Below are 18,753 nucleotides of genomic sequence, written 5' to 3' on the forward strand. Positions count from 1 at the left end.
GAGCGACACTAAGACGGCCAAAATACTTGGGCTGGACCTCGATTATTGGAATATTCAGACGTGGTGGTGTCAGGAGATTAGTTTTGAGAGCTGATTAATCGCCGCTTCCCCGCAGCAAAGTGCTGCACTGTGTGAAGCTCCTCTCCGTCAGCCCCTCCATGGTTTCCGCATTGCGTGTCCGCAGACTGTGTGCGGGCTGCGGGTTCTACACAGAGTGTAGTATAGATTGCATCTATACTACACTCTGGGCTCACTTCCTTAACGTTCTACAACGTAACGTAACAATCCCGAAACTATCTCCACTTGTGCTGCCCGGCATGCTCCACCTTTCTTAATGTAGTTTATGTTTCACTTCAGGAGTTCTGAGCCGTCTGGCTCTTTATTTGCTTTCAAATTGTGATTGTTCAGACGGGGAGATGGAGGATCTCCTCACACCAGCGCCCAGGAGGCTCTGGCGCGCAGGTCTGGCGCGCAGGTCTGGAGCTCAAGTCGCGCCGTCACAGGAATTGGGCTGCTGTCTGTGCTTGCACGCTGACAACAATGATCCACTGCGCTGTCAATCTGCAGCTTCGCCGTAACCCTGGCAAGGGAGGCACAACAACCATGACTCGGATAGATCGGGATTTAAACCACTAACCCTCCGGGGATTGGAAGAGCGACACTGAGCCATGATCGCCCCTCACAATTGTGCTCTGCGCACACAAAAGTTTCACTTTCCCTTTCCAGCAGAGGACATAAGGCCCGAGGGCCCAAACCCTCCTCGAGGCTCCAGTCTGGTCAAGCAAAGGAGGTTATATATACAGTACCATATACAAGTTTTTTTTGACATTTCATTGTATTTTGCACCAAAATGTTTCATTAAAATTGACTTTATGTTGAGATTGTAATTATGTTCAGTACTGTTTGATCTTATAAAAATATAAACAATTTCATTACATACACTGACCACAACATAGAAAAACTTTTAAGTGTAAATTTAAAGGTTAATTTAGGAATATTTGACCAGTCTGGTCCACTCTGGATGAACCTGGACAATATGTGGTCCCTGAAGTAAATTTAATCTTATTTAATAATCATTTTGTATACATCTTATAAACACGTATGTACAGTAAATGTAGGGGTGCCCTAAAATCCAAGGACAAGTGTCCCCTGAAGACAGGTGTCCTCTCTTCGGAGAGACGGATCACAAGGACAAATTAGCCGTGTTTCCACCGCACAAAAAGTGCGAGAATGGACTGGTATAGTCCGTTACGGTTCGGGTTTCCACCGCAAGAATTTGGGAATTTCCGGAATATACTGCTCTAAAGGTGGAGGCTTCTCCGCTCTGGAGACTCTGGAGCAGACGCGAGGTAGGACGGAGACCGGGACTCTGGAGCAGACGCGAGGTAGGACGGAGACCGGGACTCTGGAGCAGACGCTACGGCCGCAACTGATGCTCTACCGAGTCCACTCGTCGCGTCGCTAGCCGGTGCTCCATTGCGTGAACTGCCGCGTGCTGCCTGGGAGCTCCGGTTCCCTGACGTTGGAATCTGCCGGTGCGCAGGGACGCCGGAGCTGGTACGGGCCCCGAGCCCCGGTGTCTGTCCCGGCATCATGTCCGCGATATCTGCCTCCATGCGGAAGTAGCAGCCGTCACAACCAGCGGCGCGACACCAACCGGCTTTGTGACACCGGAGTGGCTCCGGGGGGACTTTCGCTCTCGCGGAACCAACACGGAAGTTGCAGCTGTCACGTCGCCAGGGACGGAGCCGACTGGCTGGCGTTCGTGTGCTTGGAACCAACACAGAAGATGCAGCTGCAGCTCTGTGGCTGCAAAAAATAAAAATATAATAACTGAACAACTCGTGCAATGCAGAGGATTATTAAGGTCCAATTCTGTCACCCTGGCTGAGATTACTATTGCAACGTCACAAATCTGCAGAGCTCTAAACCCTGCCTACATTTGAACCCTCCCCTCGGCGGGGGAAATGCGACCCAAAGCTTTGCCACACTGCTCCGAACCGCTCCGTTCCTTCCCTGCACTTATTGTGTGGGGGAAACGTGGCTATTGTAGGACCGGTTGATATTGAAAGAAAGAAACATCAAATATGTTATGGTTATTTAAAAGCACATAACTAAACAAGATGTATACAATATATTTACATATATACAGATATACATACTGTGTGTGTTTGTGTGTGTGTGTGTGTGTGTGTGTGTACTTTCTCTCTCTCTGTCTCATGTGTGGATATTACAGTATATTATTGCCACTTTGTTCATGTAAAAAGTTCAGAACTTTGTTTCTAGAAATATTCAAATCCTCAAAGTGGTGGACCTGTACTGTAACAAAACCCAGACAAACCCAGACTTAAGTTTATTAATTAATTTATCCATCCATCTTCTCCCACTTATCTGTTTTTGGGTCACAGGGGTGTCAGTCTGAACACCGTCACCCAGATCACATTGACCCATTAAGAACCTTTCCTGCAGGTGGAGAGCCCACGGGAAGGTGGAGAGCCCACGGGAAGGTGGAGAGCCCACGGGAAGGTGGAGAGCCCACAGGAAGGTGGAGAGCCCACAGGAAGGTGGAGAGCCCACAGGAAGGTGGCGCCCGGCGTGGGACATTGACCCACTACATTGAGATTGCGAGTCTCATGCTCTACCAGCTGAGCTGGACGGGGTCTAATAATTTATTTATGTTTTTATTATTTCGCTAATCTTGCAGAGAAACAGCATTCACGCAAAGCTAAAAGGACATTATAAAGATAGTATTTGAATTTAAATATAGTCTAATATAGTGTGTGTCGAGTCAACATTAATTCCATGGTTTTCCCTGAATAAATATTCATTACAAGTTTCAATCTTCAGTAGAAAAACAATGCAATTAATTGCAATTAATTACAGAAAATTAATTAGTTAATTTTCGATAATCGATTGACAGCACAAATATATACAAGAGATATAAGGATGTGCTTTGTGGTTTTAGGGCTTTCAAAAGGGTTTTATGGTTTTATGAGGGGTCTGAAGAATGTAAAGAATGTTTTTACAACTCTTTAAATTGTTTTATGACCGTTTTATGTTTTTAAAAGGGTTTTTATGGTTTTCTAAGGGGGGGCATTGAAGAGTTTAATGGGTTTTTAACAACTCCTCAAATGGTTATTTCCCAGCACCTCACAGTGCTATCTGCTTTGGTCCTCCACTCACTGGAGACCCTCATGGTCATCGCGACCCTCACTCTCTCCGCCGGAGAGAACCAGGGGGGTCCAGCTCAGATGACTCGGACCAGTCCGGTCCCCCAAGGGAACGCAGTCTTTGGACCCGCCAACTTGAGTCCCTTGCAGAGGACATAGAGCAGTTCGACCCTAACAACCCGGAGGTCAGTATAGAGGACTACCTCCGGGAGGTTGAACGCTGCCTCCTCGACCTGCCTCATCCTTCGTCACGGGAGAAGCTGAAGCTTCTCTGGAAGACGACATCCAGGAGCGTCCATGTTTACATGGAGTCCCTCCCTCCTGCAATCAGAGACCATTACTCAGCCCTCTGTCATGCACTGAGGGAAGAGTATTCTCTGTACACTGATCCTGCCTCTGCAACTTTTGGTGCACTTGCAATCACTCAGAAGGGGGCGGAGCCTCCCAGAGAGTATTACAGGCGTCGAAAGGGCTGCCTACTTCCAAGGCCGCAATGCACCGGGGTTGGACGAGACCAGACTTTCAAGACCCTCTACATTAACAACCTCCACGGCAGTGTGCGGGTCGATGTCGCCCTGTTCTGCAGGACCACAAACCCCACCATGAAAGACCTCCGCAAACACGCGCAGATGGTGTGGGAGCTGCGCCACCGTTCAGGTGAAAACCATGATGGTGACGCTGGGATCCTGAGAACGCAGGCAACTAGAACCACAAACCCAGCACCTGTAGGTCACGAGGTCCCCTCCCCCGCACCTGCTGCGGATGGGGGGCCCGTTAGACGTCCACAACCTCGACCACGAGGTGGACAACCGCCCATAGGTAAGAGATCAGGTAGGCCAAGACCTCACCACTCCCAACGGAGAGGTAAGTCTAACAACCGAGGCCGAGGTCAGACCAGGAACCACTGGGACGCAGACGTCCCACAGTGGATTAAAACCTGCATCAAAGAGGTGGTGCAGGACCTGAACCCGCCTGGTCAGAAGGGACCCGGCTCCTCAGAGGAACCGGACTCCCAGCCCCTGACCGCATGACTAGGCCGCATGCCCCTCCCCTCCGCACACAAAGTCCACTTTGTAAGAAGGAGGGGAAGGAGATCCAGGAAGTCAAAGAGGCCCCCAGAACCAACAGAGAGGCCCCCTTTGACATTCTTGGGTAATCTGGTGAGCGATGGCTATGCCAACCGCTTATAGACCTCAGTGGTGGTAGGGGGTGTCGACACCCTCGCCCTGCTTGATTCTGGGTCAGAAATCACCGTCATGTGTTCAGCCACCTTCACACAGGTTGCTAGAACCATGCGTGACCTAGGAAAGCCACTTCAGGTGGAAGAGTGAAGCAGGAACATCAGAAGCTTCACTCAGGACAAGTCATCCATCACTAAACGTGTCTGGGTCCACGTCGCTTTCCAGGACATATCAGTGACACATCCCATCTACGTCACTTCTCTGAAAACAGAGGAACTGCTTATTGGTCAGGACCTCCTGAACCGACTGGCTGTGCTGATTGACCGCCACCAACGGTGCCTTTGGTCTCAACTCACCAGCCCGACTCCCTTTGGCCCAGAACCGGGCCACCCAGCTTCCAACAGCAGAGTCGCTGCCATCCAGTCCAGAGGTTCCCTACCAATACTTGGGTCTCTTCCAAAGTCTGACCCACACCGATCCAGTTCCAAGCTCCCTGACAGCCAGCAACCGCTCACTTTCAGCAGAGTCACTGCAGACCTAAACCAAGGTCCCTGGTTCACGTGCCTCCTCGCCTCAGAGTCCAGATCTCGACCCGACGATCTGTGACACATCTCTTCTTGAGTTGAACAATCGTTCAGCCAACCCGCGGGTCCAAAATCTGACACACGGTCAGATTAAAATGACCTCATTTCAATCATTAGAGATGAACTGATGGTGCCTGTCATTGACAACCTGCCGTCGTCCCTCACCAGTGACGACATGCATGACACCGCTCTCCTCATTGCCACAATCAAAACCCTCACCAGCGCTCGCCATGTTAACATCGAACAGGTTCTCAATGGTACAAAACCGAGCACCGAAGGTGACATGGTTGTGTACGCTCCGGTGACTCAACCAGAGAATACAGACACTTCAGGTAAACAGACTACGTCTGGACCAGAAGAACCTTAGTCAGGTTTCGAGTCAAAGACCGAGCCACATTCTGCTAAAGCTAACACTTTAACACCGCAGAAACGAGGAGATGCATTCAGTGAGGTCTTCCGTGATTATCAAACGATCTTCGTGCAGGACTCACCTGAAAGGGGGGGCCACAGACCTCCACCCGGTGCGCGTCCCCACTGACCAAAAGGCACCGTCATCTTTTGTATGCCAGTACAGATCTTTTCTAGCTGCATACGTGGTAAAGCGTTTCAGGACCACGAAGCTGGACCCCGCTAACCAGTACCAGCTAGCTTCTTTCTTTGGTAACCGCCAGCCCGCCTGGAACCGGTGCCAGTTTGGTCACTTAGACCCACCATCGGTGTCTACCATCCTTCTCCACACAACGATGAGCAACACTGCCGCTCACGGCAAGCTCATCTATGTGGGCGACTTCCTCATGCGTCACTGCACCTTCTGGACCAACCAGAAGAGGGCAGTGTTGTCACGGCCTGCACAGCAGAGCCACTCCATCCATTTACTCCCTCGGAGTAAGGTTAACTCCTCCTCTAGCGAGGGGGGAGAACCTCCACCCCAGGAGCAGAGGAGATTTTTATCAGTAGGGTTTAGTGACAACGAGCTCAGATCCTATCAGGTGCATGTACTAACCCTGCCACCATCAGAAATCTAACTCCGCCTCCTTAGACAACCTGAGCAGTTACAAAGCTTGAGTTGAACCGTTCAGGGAAATCTAGTCACTGTAAACTCATATCCAGCTCTATTAACACCACTTAGCATGCCTTAGCCTCTGTCGAGTATTGTTTAGGAGAAATAACCCCTGTGTGTAGTCAGAGATCTCACAGGAGATCGTAGGGAGATGAGCTCCTCCGTTAGCAGCTTCAGTACAGGTAGAACCACCTTACTTAGCTCCACTAACCCGGGTTGACCAATTTCTCCAGACTAACACCCCCACGGTTATAAACCTTCACAGATACATCTGACGTTGTCTCTGCAGTGCTATTTTAACCTCTGTGGACCCACAGAGCCAAGAGTTGTGATTTCTTCAGAACTTAGCCATTATTGAAATAATGTGTACAGTTTGAAGTCTCTGTAGTGAAGGTTGGGTTTTGGAAGGGAACACACACGTACACCTCCACACACCACACTTCACTCTCTCACTCCTAGCCGGAGCAGGTGCACCAAGACCCCCCAGACGGCTGGTGGCTCTTGGACGCCTGCTCACTGGTGAACCATCGCCGATGTCGTTGTACACGCGAAGCGCAACCACCTCCAAATGTTACAGATCAGACTCGACCCCCTGCATCCGGTACCTCCGCTTTTGTAAACTGGTCCACCAACATGTCACGAGCTAATCCCTATCCTCCGGGAGGTGTGGGAGGAGCCTACTAACTGTTTTCTAACCACCTGTCCCCCTTTCCCTGTCCTTTCTTCAACTCTGGTACTTCATTTTCATTCATGTTTGGCAAACTGTACGAAATGAGTCTTGTGGTAGTAGGTAGTTAGAAAAGGAGTTAAAAGTCTGCCCAGACTGGTCTCTCTGTCTGCCCAGACATTAGCCTCGCACATGAACTGTATGAACTGTTGGACTGTTGTGGACATGATGTTTTCCAGGACATCCGGACGTTCACATGGACTCCACGATCATATGGACTATATGGCCCAGGTTTGCTCCAAAGACTGTGAGCAGTATCCCACTCTTCGGAACAAAGGGGGAATGTTGGGCTGAATATTCCAGTGAGCTCCTCCAGAAGTTTCTCTGACTGAAGAGAATCACCAGGGACAGTGAACAGGCCATAAAACAGCAGGGGAGCGAGCCAGTTTTACGACCCCCCAGGTTGATAACCAATAAAGATGGTCGAATCCGACCCAAACACCTCAGGGGTCCGAAATTCAAGCTTGGTGGAAGATTTTCCTACCAACTCTCTCAGCTTCTGAATCTAACCTTCGAGGGAGACACATGTCTCCTCCTCAGGATGATATAAGAGAGCACCCAGAAATAACAAAAGAGACATCAACACCAATCAGCTGGACGAGCAGGACCCAGTTTGGACAATATCATCTGTTTCCTCTATTTTTCCTTTTTTTGGGGGATTCTGGAGACCAGAGACAGCGTCTCCAAATCAACTGCCTTGCTGTTCACTCCTGCAGCTGAAGCCAGGCCTCTGAATTCAGGACGCTGAATTCAGACCCGGTAACAACCAGTTACCACAGCCTCCCAGAACCAACAGCACCATGGACGGTGCTGTCCAGCCAGAACCGGACAGTGAGAGAGCTTTTGTCTGGGCAGATATATTGTTGGATTAGCGTGAAGCTAACATGCAATGTGTTTCAATGTGCCGCTGATGAAGCCATCGCCGCGATGGCTTCATCAGCGGATCAGCGGATCAGCGCGCATATGTTTGTGGACGCGCGTTCAACTTTCTGTTTGGCAAGGAATTGCCAGAAAGGACAACAGGAGAAGAAACTTTTCAAGCTGTGTCAGAGTACTTGAAAAAGGAGGACTGAAGTGGGAAGACTCTATAAGTGTTTGCACTGATGGAGCAGCTGCCATGCTGGGCGCACCAAAGGATTTGTAAGCAGAGTGAAAGAGCAAAATCCAGATGTCATTGCGACACATTGTTTTCTGCACCGGGAAGCACTCGTTGCCAAAACATGACCAGCAGACCGAGCTACCGTACTAGAAGATGTTGTGCGCATGATAAACTTTGTGAAGACGAAACCTGTAAAAAGTGGCATGTTCAGGTCATTGTGTGAGGAAATGGGAGCAAAGTGTTATTGCTCCACACGGAGGACCGGTGACTGTCCCGTGGTAAAGTTTTAGCTCATGTGTATGAGCTGTGGGAGGAATTTAAAGTGTTTTTGGCAAATGAGAAGAGCGATGACGCAAAGTTGGTCTCAAATGACTAGTGTTGTGCAAGACTAACATATTTGGTAGATGTATTCCAACATTTGAATGACCTGAACACACGAATGCAAGACCGAAATGAAAACAAGTACAGATAAAATACAGGGATTTCGTTCCAAGGTGTTGCTCTGGAAACCACATGTGGAAAGTGCCAACCTTGAAATGTTGGGAAACACTGCCTTAGATAATATAAACAACTTCTGGAATGTGACTTACAAAAAGTCTGTTAAAGTCTGTGATTCAGTGACACTGGTACATTCATCGTCTTTACTGTTCTCTGCTCTTGTCCTGCTGCCTGTTTCTCATTTCTCCATGCAGAAACCAAACATAGGATCTCTAAACATCAACGGTGGCAGAGACAGACAGAAAAGGAATAGTTGGAAAAGGGTAGATGTGCTTTTTTTTTAAGAGACACATGTGGTTCCAACAGGCGAGGTAGACTTGGGTCTATGGTTGGGGGGGGGGGCTCATACTCTCTCAGCCATGGCACTAATTTCAGTGCAGGGATAGCTGTTCTGTTTGGACCATCTGCTAATGAAAGTTTTATCTTCCACTGAAATGGTGAAGGGTCGGCTTCGAGTGGTCCGGGTGGGAATACAGAGCTCTGTGTTTTATTTTGTTAATGCCTACGCCCCTAATCAAGGTTCAGAAAGAGTAGCTTTCTTTACAAGGCTAAAAAATTTACTGGTTAACTGTAGTCATGAGCAACTAATTATGGGTGGGGATTTTAATTCCACTTTGGATTTTACTATGGACAGGACAGGTGAGGAGCCCCACCCACAGTCATCCGAAACCCTTAGAAATGTCATCACACACCTCGATTATTAGACACATGGAAGGTTAAACATCAACAATCCAGACAATACAATTAGGTGAGGGCTGGTAACAACAGGGTCAGTGCAGCCAGATTAGACAATTTTATATTTTCCAGAGTCTAAACTCCAGATTAATTCACAGCAACATCAGTCCAGTTGGCTTCACTAATCACCACTTCATCACCGTAGACTTGGTTAGCTCGCCAGGGAGGAGGGTTAAATTGGTTCTTTAACTACAAATTACTGCAAAATAGCACTTTCTGCCAGAACTTTGAACTTTTCTGGGAGCAATGGAAAGGAAAGAATAGAGATATTAGGTCCCTAATGCAGTGGTGAGAGATTGGGAAATCACAAATTTGCATTTTTTGCCAGCAATACACCTCCCATTTGACTGCTTGAAGTCAACATTACAAATATTGAGGAAGGTTCAAATAAGAACTCTGTTCCTGCAATGGGTAATCTGCTGCAGGAAAAGAAGCTAGAACTGAGCTCCTTCCTGCAGGAAAGAGTGAAGGGAGCTTTGGTGACGTCACGTTTTTTCCAGTTAAGAGAAATGGATGCTCCGACTCCTTTCTTTTTTATTCTGGAGAGATCTGTAGCGCAGAGGAAGCAGATGCCCTGCCAGAAGCTTCCAGGATGTAGGGTCACCACGAGTCCTGAAGCTTCCAGGAGGCGGGGTCACCACGAGTCCTGAAGCTTCCAGGAGGCAGGGTCACCACGAGTCCTGAAGCTTCCAGGAGGCGGGGTCACCACGAGTCCTGAAGCTTCCAGGAGGCAGGGTCACCACGAGTCCTGAAGCTTCCAGGAGGCGGGGTCACCACGAGTCCTGAAGCTTCCAGGAGGCGGGGTCACCACGAGTCCTGAAGCTTCCAGGAGGCAGGGTCACCACGAGAGATGAGGAGCCATGCAGTGGACTTCTACACTGACCTCTTCAGGGCTGAGCAGTGCAGCATGGAGTGTCGGGGGCAGGTTCTGGATGGGTTTTCTTAGGTCAGCCTGGAGGAAAAGGCTGTGATGGACTGTGATTTGACTGTGAAAGAGCTGACAGTTGCTGTCAGGCAGTTGGCATCAGGTCGGGCTCCAGGGTTTGAGGGTCATTCTGCTGACTATTTTAAGAACTTCTGGAACATTCTTGGACCTGGTCTACCTGCTGTCCTGATGGAGTGTTGCAGAGCAGGCTGCAACACTCCATGCAACGCTTCCGTTGGCAAGGGACAGAAAGGGTTCTGTCCCTTGCCAACGGGCTGTACTTTCCCTACTGCCCAAGAAGGGAGACCTGGCCTTACTTAAGAACTTGAGGCCAGTGGCCCTGCTCTGGACGGACTACAGAATGCTCTCCAGAGCACTTTCTAACAGACTTAAAAACATTTTGTTTTTGCATACTGACCAAACATATTGTGCGCCTGACAAATCTATTATGGACAATTCCTCCAGCAAGACGTTTTCGATGTTTGTTTGTCTCATGACAGTGTTAATGTTGGTATTGTGTGTTTGGATCAGGAGAAGGCCTTCGACAGGCTGGATCAGGTTCTCTACACTCAGGGATTTTCGTTTTGGCAATGGTTTTCTGTCCTGGATCAGTTTATTGTACAGTGGTGCACAAGTGTTGGTGAAGACAGGGACAGGTCTGAGTCGGCCAGTCAGGCAAGGCTGTCCTATTTCAGGACAACTTTATAGCCTGGCTATTGAGCCCTTGCTGTGCAGGTTGAGGGAACAACTCAGTGGCCTCTCTTTGCTTGGGTCCTCGAACCTTGATCTTCCCATAACTGTTTTGGCTTATGCAGATGATGTCAGCATCTTTGTCACAAATCAGGGTGATGTGCAATGCTTGCAGAATGGCCTGTTTCTGTATGAAAAAGCCTCTTCTGCACGGGTGAATTGGGGAAAAAGTGAAGGTTTGTTGGTCGGACAGTGGAGGGATCGAGCAGTCCCCACTCTGCCTGGAGGGCTTCAGTGAGGAAGGTATGGCCTGAAAGTGCTTCGCGTGTTTGTGGGTATGGAGTCTAGTAGAGGACATTCAGAGGGGTATCGTGGATTTCTCCTGGCCTGTGAAACACTCAACACATGCTGCAGCCCTCTACCTGCCAGTGGCTGAACGGGGACAGGGGCTGATTGACAACCCTTGTTCTTCAATAATTTTCTGAAGACTCAGACATTGCAATCTGCAAGCCTCAGAAAAGTTGGCTGCACCTGATGAAGATGACTGCAACATCCATGGACACCCTGAGAATGAGGAGCAACATCACCTCTACCAGGCTCCTCAGCAGTGGTTGACGAAGTCTGCACTGCCCTGCCACTTTCCCTCACATCCTTTGCAAAGAGCAGCAGTCTGTACGATCAATGGGATGAAAGGGGTGAATACAGCATCCCTTCTCTGCTCATCACCCCAGCAGTGGGGGAGGGGCAGGAGGGAGGAGGCCATTTGCTGTCTCATCTGGACACTTTTGGGGATGCGGGGAGAAAATCCTTGTACCACCTCTGTGTGAAGGTTCTCAACCTACAGGGTATGTCCGATATGTCCCTCCTAACTCCTTAACTATCGCCTTTCCTTAACCCCGTGGATGACGTCACGGGATTAAGGAAAGGTGTTAGAGGGCTTCCTAAAGGAGTTAGTGAAAGGGGATCACGTTAGTGTGGCAGTCAGACAGCACTTTCACTTTGTGACGTCATTATAATGTGACGGCGGCACAAGTTAGTGACGTCCACCATGGTGGGGGAAAGAACTACAAGTTACCGAAAATGGACTACAAAAGGCGCATTTGGGTTTTAGATGATTTAAAGTTGTTCTAGGCAGATTATTGCTTTGGTAACTTACATGATCTGCACCCTTTTTCCGACATTGTGAGTTTCCCTGAACGGTCGGATGAGTGAGTCCCTTTAAATGTTGTCGCCGCACAGAATTGTGGGTCAGCGTGAGCTTGCCCCTTTTGCGAAAGGATGCATCAGTGGTTCCTAGGCTAAAGGAGCCTCTAAAGGAAGCAACGGCGGTTTTAGTGTTTTTAGGTGGCCGTTGTAGTGTATGTCGGTGGTGCTAGAGAACACATTTTGGCACTCTGGGAGTTAATATGTACATTTTCTTATATTTTTATCCAGTGTTAATGAGCGTGCCAAATTTGGTGAGCATCTGAGCATGTTTAGGGGGTCAAATTTATTCTCCTTCAGCAGAAATAGCGTTTAGGTGAGGCCTTTTTTGGGTGAAAATCTTACATTGAAAGGCAAATTGCAGACTTCCTGTTGAATTTAAGTCAGGAGTATCAGTGCGTGATTTTTAGGTCTTTATGAGATGAACAATTGAGTTTTGGTTTCATCTCCCTACAACATTCCTACAGGCCATGGTGGCCATTTTAGTGTTTCTAGGTTGCGTGAGAGAGCACATTTTGGCACTCTGGGGGTTAATTTTTACATGTCCATAATTTTTTCGCCAGTCTTGATGAGCGTGGCAAATTTGATTCAACACCTTTGCCTGTTTAGTGGGTAAAATTTGGCCTCAAAGCCACTGCTTCAGGAGTGAAAGAAATAACGCTAAGAAATGGATGAAATACAATAGGGTCCTGGCCTGCAATTGTGTCTAAAGTTTACATCTGACTGCTTAGAAACCCACACAGACTGAAAGAAAACAAATTTTTCTCTCAAGAAAAGATAATTTTCTCAAAATATTTGTCAGAAAACTGTTGATTCAGAGGAGTTGTTTCCAAAATATTTGGATAAAATCCGTCCTCTCTTTGCAGGTGCAGCCATCAGTGTTGCATCATTCGCACCCAGGATTACACGATACCATGAAAGTCCATCCTAAAGGAGTTAGTGAAAGGTGTTAGGAATCTTCCTAAAGGAGTTAGTGAAAGGTGTTAGGAGGCTTCCTAAAGGAGTTAGTGAAAGGTGTTAGGAGGCTTCCTAAAGGAGTTAGTGAAAGGTGTTAGGAAGCTTCCTAAAGGAGTTAGTGAAAGGTGTTAGGAGGCTTCCTAAAGGAGTTAGTGAAAGGTGTTAGGAAGCTTCCTAAAGGAGTTAGTGAAAGGTGTTAGGAAGCTTCCTAAAGGAGTTAGTGAAAGGTGTTAGGAGGCTTCCTAAAGGAGTTAAGGAAAGGTGTTAGGAAGCTTCCTAAAGGAGTTAGTGAAAGGTGTTAGGAGGCTTCCTAAAGGAGTTAGTGAAAGGTGTTAGGAAGCTTCCTAAAGGAGTTAGTGAAAGGTGTTAGGAATCTTCCTAAAGGAGTTAGTGAAAGGTGTTAGGAATCTTCCTAAAGGAGTTAGTGAATGGTGTTAGGAGGCTTCCTAAAGGAGTTAGTGAAAGGTGTTAGGAAGCTTCCTAAAGGAGTTAGTGAAAGGTGTTAGGAAGCTTCCTAAAGGAGTTAGTGAAAGGTGTTAGGAGACTTCCTAAAGGAGTTAGTGAAAGGTGTTAGGAGACTTCCTAAAGGAGTTAGTGAAAGGTGTTAGGAGACTTCCTAAAGGAGTTAGTGAAAGGTGTTAGGAGGCTTCCTAAAGGAGTTAGTGAAAGGTGTTAGGAGACTTCCTAAAGGAGTTAGTGAAAGGTGTTAGGAAGCTTCCTAAAGGAGTTAGTGAAAGGTGTTAGGAGACTTCCTAAAGGAGTTAGTGAAAGGTGTTAGGAGACTTCCTAAAGGAGTTAGTGAAAGGTGTTAGGAAGCTTCCTAAAGGAGTTAGTGAAAGGTGTTAGGAGACTTCCTAAAGGAGTTAGTGAAAGGTGTTAGGAGACTTCCTAAAGGAGTTAGTGAAAGGTGTTAGGAGACTTCCTAAAGGAGTTAGTGAAAGGTGTTAGGAGGCTTCCTAAAGGAGTTAGTGAAAGGTGTTAGGAATCTTCCTAAAGGAGTTAGTGAAAGGTGTTAGGAGGCTTCCTAAAGGAGTTAGTGAAAGGTGTTAGGAGACTTCCTAAAGGAGTTAGTGAAAGGTGATCACGTTAGTGTGGCAGTCCGATCGCGCTTTCACTTTGTGACGTCACAATAATGTGACGGCGGCGCAAGTTAGTGACGTCCACCATGGTGAGGGAAAGAAGTACAAGTTTCTGAAAATGGACTAGAAAAGGCAAAAAAAAAAGCACATTTGGGTTTTAGATGATTTAAAGTTGTTCAAGGCAGATTATTGCTTTGGTAACTTACATGATCCTTTTTCTGACATCATGAGTTTCCATTAACGCTCGGAGGAGAGGGTCATTTTAAATGGGGTGGGGGGCGATGGTGGATCAGCGGTAGAGTCGGTCGTCCCGAGGGTTGGCAGTTCGAATCCCATTCTATCAAACAGTCATTGTCGTTGTGTCCTTGGGCAAGGCAAGGAACCCAGTCAACAAAACCACCAGTGTGTGCAAAGCGGCGTGTATGACCAAGAAAAAGGATGAAACCCCACTGTGCTTTTAACCCCTGCATCTGATTTGGTTGATGCATTTCACAACAACAAACATCACTTTGTCAAATTACAGACATCTGCTACAACCAGGAGCAGTCATCTTTCTCTTTGTGCGCTATCATGGCCGTGCTGTTGTTACAAGCGTGGAGTGAATGAAACCAGTGTCGCTTAGCCTTGCCCTAGGCTAAAGGAGGTTCTAAAGGAAGCATCAGTGGTTCATAGTCTAAAGGAGGTTCTAAAGGAAGCATCAGTGGTTCCTAGGCTAAAGGAGGCTCTAAAGGAAGCATCAGTGGTTCCTAGGCTAAAGGAGGTTCTAAAGGAAGCATCAGTGGTTCCTAGGCTAAAGGAGGCTCTAAAGGAAGCATCAGTGGTTCCTGGGCTAAAGGAGGTTCTAAAGGAAGCATCAGTGGTTCCTGGGCTAAAGGAGGTTCTAAAGGAAGCAACGAGCCTCCACCCTTTCTATTTTTATGATTCTGAAAAGCTTTTACGGTGTCATTATCACCAACAATATGAATTAAACCATCCTACAGATAACGTGATGATTAATCTTCTTCTAAGACCAAGAATCTCCTCAATAAATAGAGGCATCATGTGGGCTGGTTTCACTGGCCTTCAGGCACTGGATGCACCAGGACAGAAAGGTTTCTGCTGACAGCAGCACCAGCACAGCCCGGTGGAGGCGAGAAGGAAGTCAGCATTTCTCTAATGTTATTATCTAACACACACAGAGCGGTGATATAACGATGACGGGGATGGAGGGCAATCACAGATGTACCAGGACACTCACACATAGAGTGTGATTTCTGATGAAGCACATTCTGCTGGGAAATGTTCAGACACACACACACTGATCCGTCTCTGGTGGAAATAATATCTCTGAAGCTCAAAGTGGACAGATCTCCTGACAGCACTTTGAAGTGTGTGTGACAGATCTGCAAACCTTTATTCAATGAAATTTATCTCCAGAATGAAAACATGTTTAACCTTCAGAATGAAGATGTCGCCCTCCTGAACTAATGGCTCGTGCTGATTAAAAAAAATAAAAAGAGAAGCACACACATTAACACTGAAATAAAACAGGCTGAGCCTGAAACTTGACCTCTGGAGATGAAACAACATGAGGGGTTCCACTCAGGATGATCCATTTTACCCGCTGACCAAAACGATCGGATATTAACAAAAGTCATTCTGCTAATAAAATTGCTTAGTTAAATGACAACGCAAAGTTTTTCAAGATTAATCAAACTACTTATGCTGCTTGCAACATTTTGACATTTCAACTGGAATTTGTAGAAACTGTTTCAGCTGTTTAGCTTTATAAGCAGTTTGAGTTTATTTTGATCTTTTGAACAGTTTAGAAGCTTAAACACTTCCATCTGTTTCTGAAGCTCGTGAGCGGTTTTAACTTTAAGCATTTTCATGATATGTGAGCTCCTCATAGCAAACAAACCAGCACAAAGAGTAAAGACTCACTCATTTTCTTCCAAGGTGTTTCTAATTATTCAGAAGGATAATTCTGAGAGGTGTCGACTCTCTTTTGTGCCACAAAATTCTAATAAGAGTCACTCCAGAGTTATTACAGTCATTACAGAGTCGCTATGGAGTCACTACAGAGTCACTATGAGATCTTTACAGAGTCACTATAGAGTCACTACAGAGTCTCGGAGTCACTACTGTCACTACAGAGCCACTCCAGAGTCTACAGAGTCACTACGGGGTCACCATGGAGTCACTACAGAGTGTGAGAGTCACTAGAGTCACTACAGCGCCACTACAGAGTCGCTGCAAAGTCACTACAGTGTGGGGCGGCATGGCTGGTAGAGCAGTCAGCCTCTGAAATATGTGTATAAGGGCCATCACTATTTTTCACCGTCTAATTTTGCCTGAATTAAAAATATAGCAAATTATCAGCTCATGTACAGAACTCGCAACTGACTTCCGATTTGTATTATGCCCAGTGACAAGCAACGTGATTGGTCAATAGATACCATGTGGTTTATAACTTTTGAAAGGTAGCCTCTGATTGGTTCAGAATTCTCTGACTCATCCTGGTGTGTTCAAATGCTAAAGCAGAGAGGAGGATTTTCCTTTCCAAGATGCTGAGGAATTATATATATGCAGAATCCACACCGGTGGCATTACTTATATGGACCTATGATCTATCAAATTTTTCACTTCCAAAATTAAATGAGAAAAGGAAATAATATATTACTCTTAAGAAGACCCCCCCACCCACTGACCCAATACATTTTGGACACCCATCATTTTTGGATAGACACCCAAAACACCAATTTCTACCTGAAACCATGCTATAGAGTCACTCCAGATGAGTGACTGCCATCAAACACCTGGGTGCCAAACACTGTCTGTCGCCAGGTGAAAACATCGTCAGAGACTGAACACACCCACACCATGCACATTTCTCTCTGCTGGCCTCTGGCAAGAGGAATTGCAGCCTGAGGTGCTGCAACAGCTCTATAAATAGTCTGCTGTCAGGTCTGAGGATGATGCAACGATCCATTGCAATAATGATCAAAATAAATCCATTGCAATAATTTCCAGTGCAACATTCAGCTCCAGTTGATGATGGGCACTTTATTACTGTTAATGTGTGTGTTTTTATACTTTTTCCCATTTTTTTTAATACTTTTATTATTCTTGTTTTTAGACAGTTTTTAAAAGCCTAAACTGAGTCTTTTACAAAGTAATTTCTATCAAGTATGTGCCTATGGTGTGTATTTATGAATGACATTTATGAATGACAATAAAGATCCATCCATCCATCCATCCATCCATCCATCCATCCATCCATCCATCCATCCATCCATCCATCCATCCATCCATCCATCCATCCATCCATCCATCCATCCATCCATCCATCCATCCATCCATCCATCAACTAAAGAGGAGCAGGAGAGCCACATACAGCTCCAAATATCTGATGTCCATCATGTCTGTTGTGTGGTGTATAGTACCAGTTTTCCCATGCAGCGCTGCTGGCCAACTCCATTCTCACATTTGTGGTGCAGGCTCATCTTGCAGGCTTTGCAGCGGAGGCCATGCTTTGCAGTGTTCCCTGCCAGGAACACAACGTGCTTGGCTGTTGTACCTGTAAAAAACACACACACACACACACACACACACACACACACACACACACACACACACACACACACACACACACACACACACACACACACACACACACACACACACACACACACACACACACACACACACACAGCAGGAGAAAAGAGGCAAGAGAATCAATCAATCATGTGGAGAACCACAAATAAATGAGGTTCCTAAGTGAGCAGCGGTTGAGGAAATGGCTGCTCAGAACAGTGTCAGTCATTTATTCATTGTCTTCACACCCTGACTCCCAGCCAGTTACTGGGGCGCTTCCCAGCCCACACTAGGAAAAACCTGTGAAGTGACATGTGGAACATTTTAACAAGGACAAAATTGACCAATTTCAACAGATGATGCACACTACTCTAAAAGCACAGTAAACAAGAAGTGTCAGTTACCATAACATGTGAAAGCTTCTGGAACTGCTGCCTGTGTGCAACTTCTTCTCACTTAGTGGTACAGTATGTGAGTCACAGTCGCTGAGGGAAATGAAGACTAATTGGAGAGCAATATTATGCAACGCTGCAAGTGTGTTCAGCATTTGAGATGTCAAAAATCTGCAGGAATAACTCTAGCGACCCCCCCCCCCCCCCCCCAGCTACCGAACGCCAGCTGACAGCTCAGTGTCTGCAGTTTGGAAGTTATTCCACATTAACAGGGAAGGACAGTGTTATTGAGTCGCAGTGCTTTTATTAGTTGTAGTGTGGCCATTGTGCAACTCTGGCATGTTCACTGATTAATCAATGGTCACGTGAACTGTGCACAATGCGATGTGTTGTGTGTGCATGAGAATACACTGAGGTGAAGCCCCATTGGTCAACTGTAATAGTGACAGAGAGCACAGCGAGGACACAGCATGAACTGTCTAATCCTGCTCTGCACACTGAAAGCTGCTCGATATGTATTGATTCTCTTAAGTGTGCAGTGACCACTGTGGCCAGCACACGACGCCAGAGCTTAAGGACACATTATCCTGAAAACTCTGCATTTTGATGAGCGGCTGGAGATATAATCCAGTTCGGTAAATATGATTCCCAGCAGAACACCTGATCCTTCAACAGAATGAGCACAGCCTTCCTGCATGTTCACTGGGTAAACTAGAGGACAAACTGCTGGAGCTCTAATGTAGAATGAACGTGAGCAGCAGCTAAAGAGCCTGAAACGTGGTGATGACTGGAAACCGTGACCTGTATTTGTCATTTACAGCTCTTGTGTTTTTTGGCTGACACGCAGCTTGATCTTCTGTGACAAAAACGGAGGGAA

The 18,753-nt window shown here is 46.8% G+C and overlaps 1 protein-coding gene across 2 annotated transcripts in view; it reads right to left on the reverse strand.

Moving 5' to 3' along the window:
• The window catches only part of stac (SH3 and cysteine rich domain), a 71,472-nt gene that overhangs the window by 36,783 nt on the left and 15,936 nt on the right, over nt 1–18,753 (reverse strand). For both annotated transcript variants that reach the window (XM_080480842.1, XM_080480843.1), the window contains exon 3: nt 17,334–17,467. In XM_080480842.1, coding sequence (XP_080336968.1) covers nt 17,334–17,467 — 134 coding nt within the window. The remainder of the gene's footprint in view (nt 1–17,333; nt 17,468–18,753) is intronic.

The sequence above is a fragment of the Lipophrys pholis genome, assembly GCF_963383615.2.
Source record: "Lipophrys pholis genome assembly, chromosome: 14".
Classification (NCBI taxonomy): domain Eukaryota; kingdom Metazoa; phylum Chordata; class Actinopteri; order Blenniiformes; family Blenniidae; genus Lipophrys; species Lipophrys pholis.